Here is a 17,859-nt window from a genome sequence, read left to right on the forward strand (position 1 = left end):
AAAGTTGACATCAATTATCTGTGTTTGTCTTTGTATAAATGTAACTGTAGCCTAATTAAAAGTTCCTATTTAAACATCCTCCTCCACTCAGATGTGTCCTGACTGTTGCTTCTCTCATATTTTCACTGTCCATAATGAGTTTGCGCTGTTTTTTTCACATTATTGTCATAAAGAACAAACGTGATTTTGGGTCACTGGCGCTCATTTGGAAACCAACAAGTAACTTACAGGAGTTTTTTTTATGTTTCTTTTAATTAGTGAAAAGTAGCTGAGGACAAAAACAACACGTTTTAAAATTCACAGGCGACACATCGTCATTGAACGCATCACTCGTCCAGCTCCACCTCTAAAATCCTCCGACACACTTTCACCTGTTGCAGAAATACTCTAAATATTCTAAATACTCTAAATACATTAAGATTTCTGCGTGTTGTCGGTGTCATCTGCTTTGAGGATTTTGTGTCTGTTTTTTTATTTTATCGTTTTGCGTCAAAGCAGACGCGTTTTGTTACGCGCGCTGCGTCACAGGCCTCATTACTACAAGGATCAAACATTTTCAAGCTCCACGTGTCTGTAAGTAAGTTAAATATATAGTTAAATATATTAAATATATATATATATATATATATATATATATTTATATTTATATTTATATTTATATTTATATATATATATATATATATATATATATTTATTTATATATATATATATTTATTTATATATATATATATATATATTTATGTATGTATACGACAACCAGCTGATGTTATGGAAATTTGATGGTTGCTTACAGTAAACGTTCGTTTCCATCAGATGTTGTTGACACAGTTTTTCATATCTGCTCAAATGACGACAAACATAAAAAGCAAATGTTTGTAAAATGACTTTAAAAAAGAAGTTCAGCTTGTCTCCAGACTTTGTTCAAATAATGTATATTTATAATATTATTTTATCTATAGTTAATCATAATAATCCCAGTGAGCAGATTGATTGTAAATGGTTTATCTGTTCAGCACTGCATGTGTTTCTTGATGTTGGATGTAGAAGGTGATTAGTTTCTATTAGGACATTTTGTCTTATCAGCCCTTTTTATATCACTCAAGGGTTTAAACAGTTTCTTCATCAGCAGATGAAAATCTTAGACCTCTATATGGTGAGGAAGATGGTCTGATATGACTGGAAGCTCCAGACCAGTGGAGCTCAACATCAGCTCCAATCTTAACAATCTTATCTCTGCATCTGCACCATCATGTTTCCAACGATCATTATTCTCCTATGGGGTCGTTTCTGAGTTGCTACGCGCCAGTGAAGGCCTGTGTCGAGCAACATGTGATAATCCAGCGTCTGACCATCTGTAGAGGGAATCTCGGCCTGTTCACAACAGATTAGAGTTTTAGAGAGTTTCACAAAAGTGGTGTCCTCGTGTTAACATCATGAATTTATGTAATGTGGCGTGTTCAAGATATGTTTATATGACCTACATCTAAAGCTTAAACAGGTTTTTACTCTAATCTGAAAAAAGACCTCATCACAAAATAAAAATACCTTTGCCTTTAGCTGCATCCTTTTATTTCGAAGTCAATGAATCATGCTTGTGTGATTTACACTGTGCTGGTCTTTCTGCAGTGGCTGAGCCCAGTGACACCCAAGCAGATGACGTCCTGTGGTGAACATCTGGTGGCAAACAGGTAACTGTCAATACACACAAATATATAATATATTAGCTGAAACTGTCACCGACATGTTAGTTGTAATGTGAAATCACACAGCTAGATCGTTACATATGTACAGTTGCACCACTGTTAACTAACAACTAGATCAGTTCTTCCGTCTACACATTTTTAATAAACCACTGTTCAGTGATAGTTGCAGCAACTTCCCTGGCTGTGACTCATTGTCCTTCACCCAAAGACGATGACGTCACTCGCCCGGTATTGCTCTACAGAAGTAGCATGTGATGATGAATAACACCATGTTTGAGATCAGCTGATTTCGCTAATAAAATCAATTTTTTTGGGATGAACACAGGACCCGGCTGACACCGTGTTTCATCCCCGGACCCTTAATTAGATTGAGTAATGACCAAATGTAGAAAAGCTGTGTTAATTACCAGACAAATGGCAAAAAAAACATAATTAATTGAAGATAATTAAACATCAGAGCATCGTGAGCTTAAGAATTACAGACACAGATATGACCTAAATACCCTACTTCAGTAAAAAGGATTATGTTGGCATGTCATTCCCCTGGACCAGTGTTTCCAATTAGGACTAAGTGGCATTATTCATAAATGCCATTTGGTTGATCTGGGAGCAAGTAGCCTGTTCAGAGAGGAAATTCAGTTTTGATCTGCTGCTGGCATACGGCCCTCATGTTGGATCATACAGGACTACGGAGGTGAGAGGATGCACGAGGACAGGAAGTGGAAAGGTTTTGTCGGGAATGAGCGTCCATTTAAAGGAATAGTTTGGCATTTTTGTAAATATGCTAACGAGCTCTGCAGCCTGTGCTAAACAGTCCGAGCTCCGAGTTAGACCATCTGTGTCCCCGTTTCTACTCTAACTCCCAGCAAAACGGGCACCAGTGCATTTTCCAAATCCTAATCCATTCCTCTAACAGTTTAAAATATTGAAGACTTTGGGAGAGGCTCCTTTTGAAAGTGATTTTTTTTTTTAAAGGGGATTTTATTCCCTAAGTCTCACAGTTACAGTTGATTCAAACAGGATGCCAGTTTCTAATGCTATTGTGGGATCATCTGTCGTGTCCTACTTTGTAATGGTCCCCCTCTGCTGCTTCTGACACCGTTGCCACCAACACCACCAGGCGGATTTATCACAGGCCGGGGTGCAGGCAAACCTAATTGCATTTAATTTAGTACGGCTGTAATTCCAAAATCTACATCTGTAGTATTGAGAGGAGCTTACATTTGATCTACTGTTAGTTAGCTTTGTCATTTACCTCTATTACATTCACGCTTTAATGTTTATGTTTCGTTCAATCCCACATACACCATCTTGCTGCTGTATACATGTATATTTCAGATGAAAATATTCCCTCACAAATTCATCCATTTACTTTTGTTTAACTAACTTAACTCAATTATTTCTCTCCTTTTAAAATGAAACACTTTTCAAACGTGAATGTATGAGCACTATGAGCGCACGTTTGGTTTTGTTGACAGTAAAATGTAGAATAAAACCAGATTTATCCTTTTAGTGAAAAGTGCACATGCTCATAATCTGCCTTGTTTTTTGTGTGTGTTCTCAGAGAGAGCTGACATCTGCATCGCCCTAAGGCCGTCAGACCCAGACTCAGAGATTGTCCCAGGAACGGCTATGAGACTCTTTTATTTTATTGGCATGAGGCCAGCTCTCTTCGACACTGAGGTGCGTGTGTGTGTGTGTACGCGGCGTGCCACCCTGCAAATGTTGGATGGCTGGGAATGGCCAGGAGGAGAAGGTCAGATTAGGATTATAAAATGGTCACCAGCTGTGTCACTTTTGATACAATCCTGCTCCCACTCATCAGTCCCACTCCGTGCATGCCAAACCCCCCTATGAAAAATCTGTCACACTATTTCATTGCATTGCGGCTGCTTTTGAAATGCACAGATTGTACAGACAGTTGGAGTGGTGTCTTTGAGCTGATCTCTCGTAACACAAAGATCTAGGCAGCATTTAGAGAGCTGCAGGATTCACGGGGCTTAATGTGGCACTCGGTGGTCCTCTTCTGTCATTTGTAGAGAGGGTCCAGTCGTACACAACCTAAAATCTCAACAGCCAGTCCTTAAATGACTTGTTGACCGAGTGTCAGCGTCATCCGGGAACAGCACAGTGTTTTCAAATGGTTTTTGCCGACTTTTTGCTGACTTTGACAATTGTTGTGAACGGGTATGATGATATACTGATGGTATAGATTGGTCTACCTGATTTTCAAATTGATCCAAAACTCAAAAAGTGAACCCATAAGAGGTGAAGTAGGATTCCTGTAACAGTTGTCTTTGTACTACTTACTTTCCCCTCTTTATCAAAACAGAAGATATTTTTATTGTTCATCTCAACATTGTGTGAAGTCAGGTGAACTGCTGTTTAAAACAATATTAATTATCTACACATTGAATTACTCTTGGTAAGAATTATTAGGAGCTGAAAATAGATAATTGGCATTGGTTAATACAAAATGTATTTACACACTTATAATATTCTGTAAATAAATGTCTTCTTTGCACTTCCTCTTCCATTGGAGCCGCACATCCAGGATGTCAGACAAAGTGCTTTGTGGTCACATGGTTATGTCTCTGTGATTGAGGCTCCCACTGCCGCCTTTTAACTTGGTCAACTCCCATCTGCCTTCTCCACATAGTTTCAACTGGACATCGTGGTACTGTTAGAAACAGATGGAATTAATATCTTTATAGATTTATACAGAACAGAAAAAAAGAGCACATTTAAATAAATAAAAAAATGGAGAAATAAAGAAATACAAAATGACAAACTTAACTTTTATTCATGTTCAAAGGAGATTTTATATTATAGCAGTTCTCCTTTTGCACATTTAATTGTTAGCATTTTGCTAAACTGTACAAAGTATATATTGTTAAATGCTTTTCCCATAATTTTCTTCTACAGTAATTCAGACCTATTAAGCTCAGTGCCGTTCATTAATTTCCATCTAGTGAATATGTGTTCAATCTACCTTCTCCAAGCTGCTGCGGTGTCCCAGACTGATCAAAGTCATGCCGAGATGTTTACACGTTCGGTACAACTGTGCCTCCGCCTCCTCAGTCAAAGCACTAGTAGCCTCATCCAACACTGCAGAACAATACAAAAGAAAAACTGAGAACAATATAAAGCTAAAGAATTCACCTCCATTATGGTGGACAGACAACTCATACCTCCAGTCAAAGTTAGGTTTAATTCTCAAAAACAGTGGGCAGGAAATGAAAGAGGCTTTAATGAAAAACAACACACCAGCATATTTAGGCTGCAGGTAGAAAAGTCGTGCAAAGCAGAGGCGCTGCATTTCGCCCGGAGACAGAACGTCATACCTGCAGAGAATAAACACATCAGAGTCTGTATTGTTCCAGGGAACATTTAAAATGGCATATTGTAAATTTGACGTGAGTACTGAGAACAGTTACCAGTTCCAGTCCACCTTTTCATCCAGACCGCCAGTCCGCTTCAGGAGACTTGACTGGAGAATAAAAAAGTTTAAGGGTCAGTGTAAATGGTCAAATTTAGAACTTCAAACCATTTATCAGGACTGTACTGTGGAATAAAGTCTCTCACCACTCCAGCTAATTCCAGGAACTGTATAATTCTGTCATCGTCTACTGAGCCTGAAAGCAAAAAACTCCCATTTAGAACATGACCTAATAAAATTACCTTGAGAAAGAAAGACATGACTGAAGCTTTAGGCTCAGGTAGATCATGTGAATAATGTGCATTATTATTGTAGCATTTAATGAACTGCTATGGCCCCAGATGTGAACCGGTTCAGAGTGAAATCTTATACCTGATGCAGGGTAAATATCCTTCAGTGGGTAGATCACCTGTTGGAGATTAAAGACCAGTAAATTCCCATTCAGTGTTTTTTTAGATTTTTGGTAGATTTCTGCACTTTGGAAAAGTGCAACACCTTCACCAAGTGTTTCCATTATTGGTCAAGTTCAGTGCTTTGAAGACAGACAGACCTGTTCGCGCAGTGTGCCATCGGTCAGGTACGGTTTCTGTGGCAGAAAGAGAGTTCCTCTGGGTCCAAAACATGTGGTCATGTGGACAAAACCTGTAGAACGGGGAAATACAAAGTGATCACCCTGAATCCAGCCTCTCTGATTGGGTATGTTTTGGTTTATGAGCCTAACAACAGTTGGTTTCACTGGCAGTGGTAGCTCTTATTGATGATAACTAAATCAGCTGTAGGGACTTTTAATCTGCATCTTGTAGATCCACAATGAGGGAATAACACACCTGACCATCCTTCTCTGATTGGTTATAAGGATAAGTGTAACTTAAATTATCTCCACACTGCAGCTTGGCTTTTCAGCGAGTCTGGGTCACAGGAGGCTTTAACAGCAACTCTCTGCATGAAGATGTTTTGGAGCATTTCTTTTAAATTACAAAGTTACACTATGCAGCTTTAATGAAATGTAAATGCTTCAGCTACTTCTAGCTTTAGAAACCCAGTTATTCTGATCAGGAGTTGTCAAACTGTTCAGGAGTTACTACAACCTTTCTTCAAGCCCCTTAATGGTGCTTTTATTTCCCTCATTCAACAGTTTCAGTTGTGCTGCTCTCTCACCACTCTCTGCCTCCCAGAGTCGGTTGAGGACCCTCAGTAGCGACGTCTTGCCAGTGCCTGTGTTCCCCACCACCAGTAGATGTGTTCCCTGAGTGATTTTCAGGCTCAGATCCTCCACCAGGAGTTCGTCTGAGTAAGGAGATTTGTATGAAAGATGGTCCAGTATGAAGGCGGTGTCCAACGGGCCTGCATGGACATTGAAGTCACTGTGTGGAGAAATTCAATTTTTAAAAAAGGCAACAGCAAAGCTTTGCTATAAGGCCCTTATATTTTTTCATCTTTTCCTTTTGTCTAGTTTTATTATAGCCAAGAGCATTTTCTTAACACATAGTGTATTTCTTAAATCACATTGACTGTTTTTTTTTTTCTGCAGCAGAGATTAATGTAAAAGTTTTCACACAAACCTGTCAAAGTCGTAGCTTTCCCCTGATGCAGGGTCATAGTCGCACTGCTTGTGTAGGATGTCATCCATCACCTCCCTCAGCTCCCCAATCCTGACCACAACACACATACACAGATTCAGTGATAAAGAGGTGCGTGTCATGCACAAACATTGTTGTCATCATCCATCCTCCAGGTGTTGGATTTAAGTATGCTGTGTGATACCTGTGGGTGTATCCAGCCACGTCTGACAGAGTAGTTGACAGGTCTATTAGCTGTGTGAAGCCATTTATCAAGTAGATGCACACAAAGGCGTTCTGAATAGAAACGAGGAGAGGGAGAAGCAGAATGAAGTGTACATAAGAAACGGACTATTTGAAGAGAGTGAACACGGAACATTAAGGAACAGGGCCCACTGGGGGAATTTAAGGAAGAGACTGGCTGATTGTGTCCGTGTGGCTTGACTGTGTGTTTGTGACAGTTATGAAACTACCATGATGCATCCTTAGACTATCAGAAGAGAGATAAACTTTAACAACAGGCTGATCAAGGGAGAGGTTTTGCTGCCACCAAGTGGTCAAATTGGCAACATAGTCAAATAACTGCACTAAAACATTTAGCCAGTGATCACCTGATTCACTTTCCCACCATTTAGTTCCTGTTTTCTAGTATTTCCCAATGTCAGCATACATCTTGGCAGAGAAAAAAGTTCCAGCCATGTTGTCAGGAAACCAAACTGAACTAAGTCTTGTTTATTCATGTAAGAAAAGTTCAATTGAAGCTGCACAGAAGGAAAGCCCACCTTACTGATGAGTGCACTGAGCTCGCCGGGACTGAGGCCATCATAGATGCCAGCGAAGATGGGAATGGCGATTATAATGTAACTGAGGAAACCTCCAAGATAGTCAAAGGTGTTCACCCCAACTGACAGGGAAGAGGAAGGAGATTAACTCTCCGAACAGTACAGTGGTAGATATGAGTGAGTGTTTATAGGATGATCTTACTGTAGAGCCACAGTTCTTTGTTTATTAGACTCCTCTGGGTTTCTAACAGAGTCTGCAGTCTGCGGTTGGTCCTCATGTGTTCCACTTTACCAGCTCTAAAAACACAAACGGTAGCATTAGTTTCATCCTGTTTTAACCACATAATCAGTGATTTGGTGCATCAAGGGCAACATAACACTTATTAGTGTAAATGCTCTAATATGTGTACATCTTCTTTTGCAGAAAACTGTCTGGTATAGAACCTGTACACAACACCGTAAAATAAAGGACCTCACCTGTAAAAGGCTGCAGACTCTGCATTGACACGGATTTGCATGTGCTTGAATCTGAGTATACAAAAAAAAAAAAAAAAGTTTTCACTCAAATAGTTAGGATTTAACCACAAAATATTATTTCTACCTCAACGCAAAACCTCTATGGATTAACGTGAGAGAGATTAGGTGACAATTCTTTCTCGGGGGAAAAAACAACATTTCAAGCTGATACGTATCCTGTTCTTTCTTAACCAGTCTTGAGGCAAAAGGCACAGGGCCAAACGGAGACTTCCTCTGAACTAAAGACAGGTTTCCTTTGGCATAAAAACTGGCAAGATTTGCATCATATCAAGTTTAATAAACTAAAAATATCCCAATGTCTCAGTTAAAGTTCAGGCAAAACACTGATTATTGAGTGAGTCATAATTGCTTAAATTCTTATTTATGTTGTGTTTTGACAACTTGATACAGTCCAATTCAGTTTATGTATAACCTCACAATATTCTCTCAATCATCTCATGGTACTTTACATAGTAACTTTAAGACCTTACAGAAATATATAGAAAAGCCAACAAATCCCCCTTAAGCAAACACTAGGCAACAACGGAGAGGCATTAATCCATACAACATAATTGAATAATTGAAACTTTACCTGAAGTCTCCCTCTAGTTTTTCTTGCTCAAACAGAGTCGACACAATCGGCCCCATGAGAATTTTATTGGCGATGGTCCCGATCACAAAGTAACCGAAGATACTCACAGGGCCGAACCAGCCGGTGCTGCAAAACAAGGAAACTTTTTTTAAGAGCACCTTTTTAAAAAGGCACAAAATGATAATATAATAAGAGGAAAATAAGTACAAAGTTAAATAAAAATATGTTAAATAGGTAAATAGTAGTATTTAGTTTTTAACAGAAAGTAAATGTTTGCCTCTGTTTGCCCCCATTTAAATAGGTTTGTTTTTGTGACACCTGTTGTTTTGTTGTTTTTGTTTTTTTTTAAATGTCAGGAACACTGACATATTCAGTAAGGACAGGTCTCCTTTGTAAATACAAAAAAACAGTATATGATAAAGGCAAAGAAGAAGCAGTTGTGTGTCTAAAGTGATGCTCAGTTTTTTATTTTATAACTTTCTCAGTTTTCCTGTCAGTATTTCACTTGCATAAGCACAGATGTTGAAAAAAGTACCGTAACACCACACTTTGTGTTTCTGATGATACTTCCTTTTACAGAGTAGGCGTTCAATGCTAGATGAAGGTACATGTTGCCACAGTCCTTAAAAAAAACCCCACCTGTGAAAGCAGTGGTAGGTGTAGTAAGTCAGTGTGAACGGTGATACAATCAAGCGACTAGCCATGGTGCTCATCTGTTTACACAACCTCTCTGCATCCTGACTGATTCGCTGGTCTCTGGAAGTCAGACATGAACACAAAGAGGAAAAAAAAAATATTAACAGGATAAAATAATTGCATTGTTTCCACTTTTTAAACTTATAACCACTGAAAAGTTATGAATTACATTTATTATTAGTGCTTGTAATAGACTGTAAAGGAGAACACTAGATGCTTACGGGTTATCTACGTCCTCTCGGAGTACGTTGAGCGTGTAATACACTCTGCCCTGGAAGTAGGCTGAATGGAGGCTCTCCGTTAACGTCTTCCTCCAGCTAACATACATCTGATTGCAAATGTACTGGTCCAGACTTTTCAACTGGAGAAGACAGAAACACAGTGTGAGTAGAGAAGAAAAAGGAAAACAATAGTGTATCGTAGAAGGGTATGAGTAACCTGTATGCGACAAGTATACAGTAAAATTATGTATTAGAAATTAGAGAAGGCCTGTTAAAAGGCAACAAATTGCACGTAGAATATTGACTGCCTTCAAATAAATTAAATATTGTGATAGGTGTTTGCACACTCTAAGGTTCAAAATGCTATCTTAGAGTAGCTACAGAATATACGTGTCAGACTGTCCTGACCTCAGCTCCCGCCAACAGTCACAGCTGCATCAACTTACTGTGGAGTTTAGTACAATAAGCACCATAGCTGTGCCCACTAGACTCCTGAAGCCTGAGTAGTCTTTATCTGCCAGCACTTTGTAGAAGTGGCTGGGGAGGACACCGACCTGGTAAATGATCAGCTGCTCTGGTGACAGGAAAAAAAAAAAAAGATGTGTAAGCGCATTGTTGGGGGACGTGTAAACCAACAAGGGAAAATTAGGCACTTTGAACACTGAGCTGAAGGTCAATAGGAAAAAAAACATAGTATGGAGTTCAGCTTCACAATGTCACAACAAAATGTTATTTAAGAGGCAGAGGATGTGTCACATGATGAGGGTTCATTAGTGTTTTTTCCCTCTATCTTATTCATAGCTTTGCTTGCTTGATCTAAATAATTAGATCTAACAGTGTGACGGTTCCCCTTTTGTCTGTCACTGTGCACTTGCACAAAAAGCTTTTGTAAGTGCAGCAGTTAATGTTACCTGTCAAAGTGACACCGAGCAGTGTGGCAAACATCAGGGCGCTTTGACTGGTCCATGACGGGAACAGGACCCTCTGGATGCTGCAGAACCTCTGAACAAACCTCCAGTCTAGTTTTGGCCTGAGAGACACGACGGTGTGTTAGTAAAATGCCATTTGAATAGTATAAACTTACATGGTGTGGTTACAGGCATGCAAAATGTAAATTCAATACGATAACATCATTTAGCTTAAACAGAGTTTCTCCTCATCAGCTGACTGACCTGTCACTACATTGTTGTAACGTTATGTGTCTACTTTAACCTGGAACTACTTGAGAATAATGTGATTATTATTTATAAAATGAGAGAGGAGGCGCTGATCACCAGGTGTAGCTTCAGTCTTACCTTGTTGTCCTTCTGTCATTTGATTTTCCCACACGAGGCATCTGCAGCGGTGGCAGAGGATTAATGTTTTTCCCAGAAAAACTAACTTTACATACGTTTTTCGGACTTGTTGTGAGCTAACATTAATTAGCTAAAAGGCAGGTCTAGCTAACAGCCACAGAGGAACAGTTAACAGCCTACGAAAGTGATCAGAAATAACTAGCTACCTTTTTGTCGCTTCCGGAGCTAATACAAATTAACTTAAATGCTAAAAAAATGCCAACTAAAATGAGAATACTATGACCTGACTTACTTTCTTCCTACTTCACTGAGAAATGCAGTGGAGGTGAATGTTTTGGTTGAAAAAAGTAAAAGCCTCAACTTCCGGTTTACCGGCGACCCACGTTTTCAAAATAAAGGTTGGCTTTTGTCAGTTCCTGTGTTAAGTACATTTTCTGTGAAAGTACTGTATTTAGGTAAAATGAGGAGATACCTGTAGTTTATTTGAGTATTTTCATATTATATTAAGTCTGTACTGAACTTTCCACCACTAAATTAAACACTAGTTACTTTGCAGTTGCACGAAAACAACTATATTAACTAGTAAATTATATATTATGAATAAATCACCTGGTATTGCAAAGTGGTTAGATTGAGTTCTTCCAACACCTGCTGCAGAATTACTGATATTCACACATCAATGCATCATTATACTTGAAACTGATGATCAGCTGTTCTCTAACACTGTTTCGACAAAAACTTAACACAACATCTTTGTAATGGAGGTTTTATAAAAGAGTACTATCAACCTTAAACCCAGAAATTACTACAACTATTTACCAATTAATTCTAATATGTAAAAATAAAAACATTTGTTTAAATTCAAAGGTAAATGGAACCATATGTGGACAACCACAGGTCATTAACCAAAGTTCAACTTTCAACAACAGTGCAGAGAAAACCTTTTTATTAGGCCGAATGTGCATGTGGATACAAACCAGATAAGGACTTATCTAACTTGCTCAAAGGTTGAGCCTGAACCCAACGTGTAGCGAGTAAAACCCATGACCTGTACCTAGACACCTGGATTCCTGCAGTACTTCAAACATATACAGTACAACTTGAGGTTTATGGTAAATTGCTTTGTTGGAAGTAAAATTTAATAAATAAAGCTTTTGCTTTTGTCATCTTGTTAATGAAATTATTTGCAGTATTTCAGTACAATAATTGACATATTGAAAACAATTTATTTTTCATTCTGTCCATGAGGTCTGTAGAAATTACATATTGTTTATTAAATCAAAGAAGGAAAAAAAAAACAATACTTTACTCTATTTTATTATACATTGTTCCCATATTTTATTTGGATACAGTGTTTGCATAACAGGAAAAAAACAGAGAGAGTTGTTGTTAATATTAGACCAATAAATATTTTGTTAGCTGTGGCATTTTGACATGAATATTAGACTAAACCATTATTGGAAGATTACAACAGATACAACAATTACTCTATTTAGACAAGTGATAAGGTCAGAGTTTTATATCCTGTCAGTTCCTGACAGTTGAAATGTCTCTGAAATCCAAAGAAATAATACTGTATATTTAATCTTTTTTTCTAGAGCAACAATTATTCAAGATAGTTAAGATGATAAAAATAGTTTATCAAAAATATGTTGTTTTTCACTCTATAATTTGAAATGATTATTTCACACAGCACTGGGTTTCAATTTGGGCTAAAATTACACACAGGCAATATTTTGGCACGGTAGGCGAGTAGGCGACAAAATAATGCTATGGTGATGGTCACTGTCCTGATGCCTGACAGCTTAAATATTTACTACATACTAGTATTTTATTGCTTCCAGGCCGTTTTGCATTTTAGCATGAGGACAAAAGAGAACTGAGAGAAACAGGTTCCTTATAATGAAAACAAGCATCATTACAGTACAGTCAGTTAACACTTACGTATGTCAACCACAGGGGGATATTAAAAAGATGATGCACATGATATTCAATATCTCTGACACTGTTAACTCCTTTAAAAAAACAAAACTAAACAAAAACAACCATATGTTTGTCATGTCTTAATACTTTGAGTTTCCTCTGTTTGTGCCTCTTGGCCCCACGCCCATTAGTTCCTACTCAAGACAAACTTTAAAAACAAGTCACAAAAATATACTTCCTCTTCTTCGTAGTTTCCTAAAACAGCTGGGCATGTAGTTTTTAAGCCAATGACTCTTGAAGTGGAGTGAACAGTGCGTTTGTTGGAGATTTTCTTTGTCTGCAGTGCAGATAATTAGACTTATGGTGTCTTTACAGCAGTACAATGATTTATACAGGAATAAGTTCTGGGACATCAGTGGAGCTCTGTGTATAGTGAGATAGATTTATTGTTGGTTTTGTTCTTTCCATGCTGTTGGTTGACAATAATAAAAACATACAGTATCACCAGATGTTTCCTTTAAATCAGATTCTGTCATGCAGAAGCAGAGTCCAAACAAGCAGAATATAACCAAGTGCTGTTGTCCTTTATCAAGTAGGTGAACATGTCAGCAGAACATGCACACAACAGTTAGGCAAGGTTTAAGATCCTAAAGATGAGAGGCACAAAACAGACACAACTAAAACCCACAACACTGTAGACAATGTAACGGTACGGCAGCTCTACTTTCATGTGCTGCCGTGCCTGTCTTACGTTATCGGAGGGCAGCCCAAACAGTCGACATAGGAAGGGAACAGTCACCGCTTTCATAACCATTCGTGTGACGAGGAGGACAGCGACTCCAATTAGGAAGCGCAGCAGGGAGCGAACGACCACGCCAGTGCTGAACGGTGGTAAAGTTAGAGGAAGTAAAGACAGTGGCGGATCCTGCAGCAGGCCCAGCTGATAGTTCACGTGGGTGGCCAAAGCAGCCCCTGCCCCAGTGCCGAGGGCTTGAGCTGTATCACCGCGAGAGGTGCTCCAGGAATCCAGGGAAAAAGCCACAAGTCCCAGACTCACGTGTGAGATGATAATCACAAGTGGAGCGTAGTGTCCCATCATGTAGAAGTTGTCAATCTTGCCCAGAATTGGCTGGAAGAAGGCTAGAACAAGAAGGCTGTACAGGAAGCCAGTGATCACCTCCTGCAACACAGGCACATACATTATTGTAAAAGAGGAAAACACACTATGATAAACTGTTATTTGTCTTATGAAACACATCTGTGATTCATGAGCTATGTTTTACCAACCTTAATTTGAGAATTTAAAATTAAAGCCCAGTCACCGTTGTTTCAGCTTCTGTTTCTATATCATCAAATTAACCAAAACCTTTACTGCTTCCTTCCCTATAGGTGGCGTTAAACACCTATACTAAGGCATTGCATTAACTTGTAGTCCAAATATCAGCAGAGCAGCCCTGTGAAATATCTACCAACATCAATGTCCTCACCACAGGTTACTCATTAGCTCCATTTACTGATAATTTTTACAAATCAAGTTATCATCCAGTGAATGTTACCCAACAGGAATTATATATTTCTGCTGAAATTAGTAGAGAGTATATTACTTGTATAATCAATTTGCCTAACTCTTTGAGCTTTGAAACTTCGTGCCTGTGTCGAGGAATCCTATGAACATTTGTTAATAATCGCCTCATCTTTTCAGTTTCCCCCATCAGTTTGTCATAGATAATGAGCTCTGAATCACTGGGTGACAGTTTGCTTTTAGCAATGTCTAGTTCCTTTTTTGTGTGTTCTTTGCAGTATCTTAATTTTGACAACTGGTTAACCAGTTACTATCACAGAAATGTAAAATATGCACATGTGAGGCTAGAATTGTTGATTAAAAGCAGTGTATTTTGTTTTCCTAAAGATACCTAGAGAACATTTTGACCCATCGGAAGTTCATATGGTTGTTGCCATTCTGAACTGGGACTGTAGGTGGCACTGGAGGCAAAACAGGAGGAGCATTATCAAACTATCTTCTTGATTGAATTCAAGTTTCTCTGAGGGATCATTCATTATACATTTTTTAATATGCTTACCAGAATAGAATGCATCCCCATGTAGACTCTGCTCACGCAGACCAGGACACTCCAGCTGAGAGCAACACATAAGCCAAAGAGGAACGGATACTAGCAGAGACAGCAGAAATACAGGGCATTAAAAACATTTTTGGACAATAGAAAGGTGTCCGGAGTTGAGGATTTAAAACATTTGTGAATCTAGACTGTGATTTCCTGGAAGAAAGTACTTCTTCAAAATGCTTTTGACCATGACTGGAATATAAAGCAGCTACTGCTAACACGTTAAATATTCCACCTGTCCTAGATGCTGTTTATTAGTCTGCACCTTATCTTCTGTAACCTCCTTCTTTAGTTTCTCAACGGTCTCAAGTTATCACACCACAGGAAACTTGATGACACCAGGGGAGTTGAGCCTGTACAGAGAGCAGCCTGTATTTAGTTCAAAGCACGTACTAAGGAGTACAACAGCAGAAAGAGAGCAGCTTTTCCTTCCTGGCAGTGAACTCCTGCTTTATCACTTTCTAAGTCCTCTCTCACGGATCTTCTTTTAGTTGTCTAAAGGGCCGATACACAGTGTATGTGTGGTGGTTTAAAAATGTTACTGTCCTGCTTCATACACAGCTTGATTGCAGTTGATGTGAAAATGAATGCTCCATAAACTGTTATCAGGATGTAGTAAGTAATTTTAAGGGATCCTTAGTAAATACTGTTTATAGTATTTTTATTGAATCTTTATTATCCGCCAATATTTTGGTCATCAGTAGCCAGCAGCTATTAGTTGGAGCTCTTTGATACATCACACTCATCTAATGTAACCTTGTATCCCCATTTCTCCAGAAGCAGAAATTACTTTCAGCCACAGGGAATGTTTCCATTCTCTCATCCTCCATCTTATGTTGTTCACTGGCACTTCTGTCCAGTGTTACTTCATAACCACACATTTGCTGAAAGCTTGATTTGGGACTTCCTCTCTGCCTAAAATCACATTCACTAGTTGCATCTTTCTTTTGTTGACGATGTGAACAGTGAGTTTTTGCTACTTAAAACAAAACCACCATCTCACTTCTCACCTGACATCTGATACGTCCTGTCATGTGTTGTGTGAAACACAGGAATGTTTGTTGTCTTGTACGAAGCATGTATTTCAAGTCTGTATAAGTTGTAGAGCTTTATACAAGACTGGGCAACAGGAATTTAAAGGCAGCCTGTGCTTTTTGATTCATTTTCTTTTATATTACTTAGTGAATCTGGAGAAAAATGTCATGTCTTTTTCGTATTTTGTTAGGTTCCCTGATGTCTGGACGTGGAAGTAACTGATATTTGTGAATTTAGATACATAGGAAAGTGTAATTACACATTTCCTGTTCCTCTTTGTATACTGGCACTGCATTACCTCACTGGGAATAAATGAGCTGAGGCTAATGCCAACCGCTCAACAAATCCATTGTGTATGTATCCTGTTGTGTTTTAAGGTCAGCTGGAGTACTCCAGTCCTGTAACATGAATCAGAAACTGGGTGGTTTATCAACTTGGCTTCCTGAGGAAAATACTGTAGTTTATTTAGTGCTTAAATGTGTTTTTTAAATCAAGGCTAAAACTGGTGATAATTTTCATCTTAACTAATCAGTTAATATTTTGTTCCATAAATATGTAACATATTTTTAAATGCCTATCATGATTCCTTAACACCTATATTGTTCTTTTTCTTCTTCTTCTTCTTCTTCTTCTTCTTCTTCTTCTTCTTCTTATTATTATTATTATTATTATTATTATTATTATTATTAAGAGTAGTTTTTGTCAGGCAGCTAATTGTACCAGCTGCAAAGCAAAACATTATCAAACAAACTGTCAGTTTCACAAATTGTCATAACCTGTCAAAGTGTGAACCTGGAGCCTTTGAGGCCCCTGAGGTCCCCGAGGACCCTGGATCTTTTAACACCTGCATTAAATGGTTTGTTTGACACGTTGAGGTCTGAGCTCACCTGCCACCGTCCATAAGTCAGCATGAAGACACAGAAAGGTATGGCTGTGCCTGTCATGGCGTGTGTGGACGGCATGCTGTACTCGGAGTTGTAGAAGACCTCCACCTTCACCACAGGAGGGGAGGCCGGTCGGGACCAGCGGACCATGTCCTTGGTGGACTGTCCCACGAACAGGTTCCAGGCCCAGACCACGATTAGTCTCCGGCTGACCAGGGCGTCGATGTTCCAGAAGAGGAAGGGAAAGAAGACGATGAAGAACATCTCGTTGCCCAACTCGGTGCCAAACGTGAACAGGTAGAAGAGAAGCTTGTTGTGGATCAGGAACTCCTGACCCGTGTCTCCGGTCAGGGAGTTTCTCCGGAGCGGTTTGGCTCTGGCGGTCTCTGCTGCTGCTGATGCATCGTCAGGTCCGTCACCCTGGATCCCGTTAACCCGCGGGACGATGCCATCCCCGGCTGCTCCATTCCCAACACTAACATCTGGGCTTTGCCCTCCCTGCTGGACCCTCCTCCTCAGCCCGGGACAGTCCGGCTGCGACTCACCGCTGCCCGGCTTGTTGGGTTTATCCGGGAACGTCCCTTGAACGCCGCAGAACTGTTGAAACCTCGCTACATGACAGGGCTCTTGAAGATAATTACACACCTGCACAAACCTCCTCACCAAGTCTTTCGCCATGACTGAGAAACAGCAGCAACTTTAAAATACGCGACAGAGCTGCGGTGTGAAGATGGAGCTCATACCCAGGTGTAGCTCGGCGGATGCTGCATTTCCCTTCAGGAAATAAAACCACGGATTCAGCCGACAGCACGGAGCCGTTTCAGTTGACGTCTCCTGAACATCAGCATTCAAACACCGACCTTATACCGACCGGCGTGGAGGTTTTGGACGGCAACATCCAAAGTCCGCTGCAGTTAACCATTACTTCTCCATGATACTCAGACAGATGCGGCTAACTGCGTCAGGGGGACACACTTCCGGTTTTCTTCTTCTTCGTCTACCTTTTAATGTGGGTCGGTCAACGTGCAATAGTTTTGATTAGCGCCACCGGCTGGACACGTTATACACTACACACGTCAACCAAAACAGGA

General features: G+C 39.5%; 2 protein-coding genes and 1 long non-coding RNA gene across 4 annotated transcripts; 1 reads left to right on the forward strand and 2 right to left on the reverse strand.

Moving 5' to 3' along the window:
* The first annotated feature begins 349 nt into the window (after positions 1-349).
* Positions 350-3,902, forward strand: LOC113149790. Its single transcript, XR_003297590.1, has 3 exons — positions 350-573; positions 1,627-1,688; positions 3,268-3,902. It is a non-coding gene; the product is annotated as an uncharacterized LOC113149790 (long non-coding RNA).
* A 143-nt stretch (positions 3,903-4,045) lies between these two features.
* On the reverse strand, positions 4,046-11,262 carry abcd4 (ATP-binding cassette, sub-family D (ALD), member 4). 2 transcript variants are annotated; one of them, XM_026342079.1, is made up of 19 exons: positions 10,804-11,262; positions 10,420-10,538; positions 9,955-10,082; positions 9,509-9,648; positions 9,231-9,347; positions 8,592-8,717; positions 7,961-8,011; positions 7,686-7,780; positions 7,484-7,605; positions 6,907-6,998; positions 6,705-6,794; positions 6,301-6,506; positions 5,693-5,784; positions 5,515-5,551; positions 5,289-5,338; positions 5,141-5,193; positions 4,971-5,047; positions 4,696-4,811; positions 4,046-4,383 (listed from the first exon to the last, which is right to left on the reverse strand). In XM_026342079.1, the coding sequence occupies exons 1-19, from the start codon at positions 10,842-10,844 to the stop codon at positions 4,282-4,284; spliced, it is 1,854 nt and encodes a 617-aa protein (XP_026197864.1). In that variant the 5' UTR covers positions 10,845-11,262; the 3' UTR covers positions 4,046-4,281. The 2 variants fall into 2 exon arrangements, with proteins under 2 accessions (XP_026197864.1, XP_026197866.1); XM_026342081.1 differs by lacking the exon at positions 10,804-11,262 and having other exon boundaries at positions 4,048-4,383; positions 9,955-10,077; positions 10,420-10,501.
* An 854-nt stretch (positions 11,263-12,116) lies between these two features.
* On the reverse strand, positions 12,117-17,769 carry LOC113149409 (sphingosine-1-phosphate phosphatase 1-like). The gene is made up of 3 exons (XM_026341520.1): positions 16,772-17,769; positions 14,808-14,897; positions 12,117-13,906 (listed from the first exon to the last, which is right to left on the reverse strand). The coding sequence occupies exons 1-3, from the start codon at positions 17,444-17,446 to the stop codon at positions 13,355-13,357; spliced, it is 1,317 nt and encodes a 438-aa protein (XP_026197305.1). The 5' UTR covers positions 17,447-17,769; the 3' UTR covers positions 12,117-13,354.
* Positions 17,770-17,859: the final 90 nt, after the last annotated feature.

Source organism: Anabas testudineus, chromosome 24 (genome assembly GCF_900324465.2).
Source record: "Anabas testudineus chromosome 24, fAnaTes1.2, whole genome shotgun sequence".
Lineage (NCBI taxonomy): Eukaryota > Metazoa > Chordata > Actinopteri > Anabantiformes > Anabantidae > Anabas > Anabas testudineus.

Bases quoted from the DNA above. Each gene is read 5' to 3' on its own strand.
- LOC113149409 (XM_026341520.1), bottom strand. From the start codon at position 17,446: ATGGCGAAAGACTTGGTGAGGAGGTTTGTGCAGGTGTGTAATTATCTT. The intron at 14,898-16,771 runs GTGAGCTCAGAC...TGTCTCTGCTAG, and splicing joins TGACTTATGGACGGTGGCAG to TATCCGTTCCTCTTTGGCTT. The intron at 13,907-14,807 runs GTAAGCATATTA...CCTGTGTTGCAG, and splicing joins TGGGGATGCATTCTATTCTG to GAGGTGATCACTGGCTTCCT.
- abcd4 (XM_026342079.1), bottom strand. From the start codon at position 10,844: ATGCCTCGTGTGGGAAAATCAAATGACAGAAGGACAACAAG. The intron at 10,539-10,803 runs GTAAGACTGAAG...CGTGTCTCTCAG, and splicing joins AATGACAGAAGGACAACAAG to GCCAAAACTAGACTGGAGGT. The intron at 5,048-5,140 runs GTAACTGTTCTC...TATTCTCTGCAG, and splicing joins GAAAAGGTGGACTGGAACTG to GTATGACGTTCTGTCTCCGG.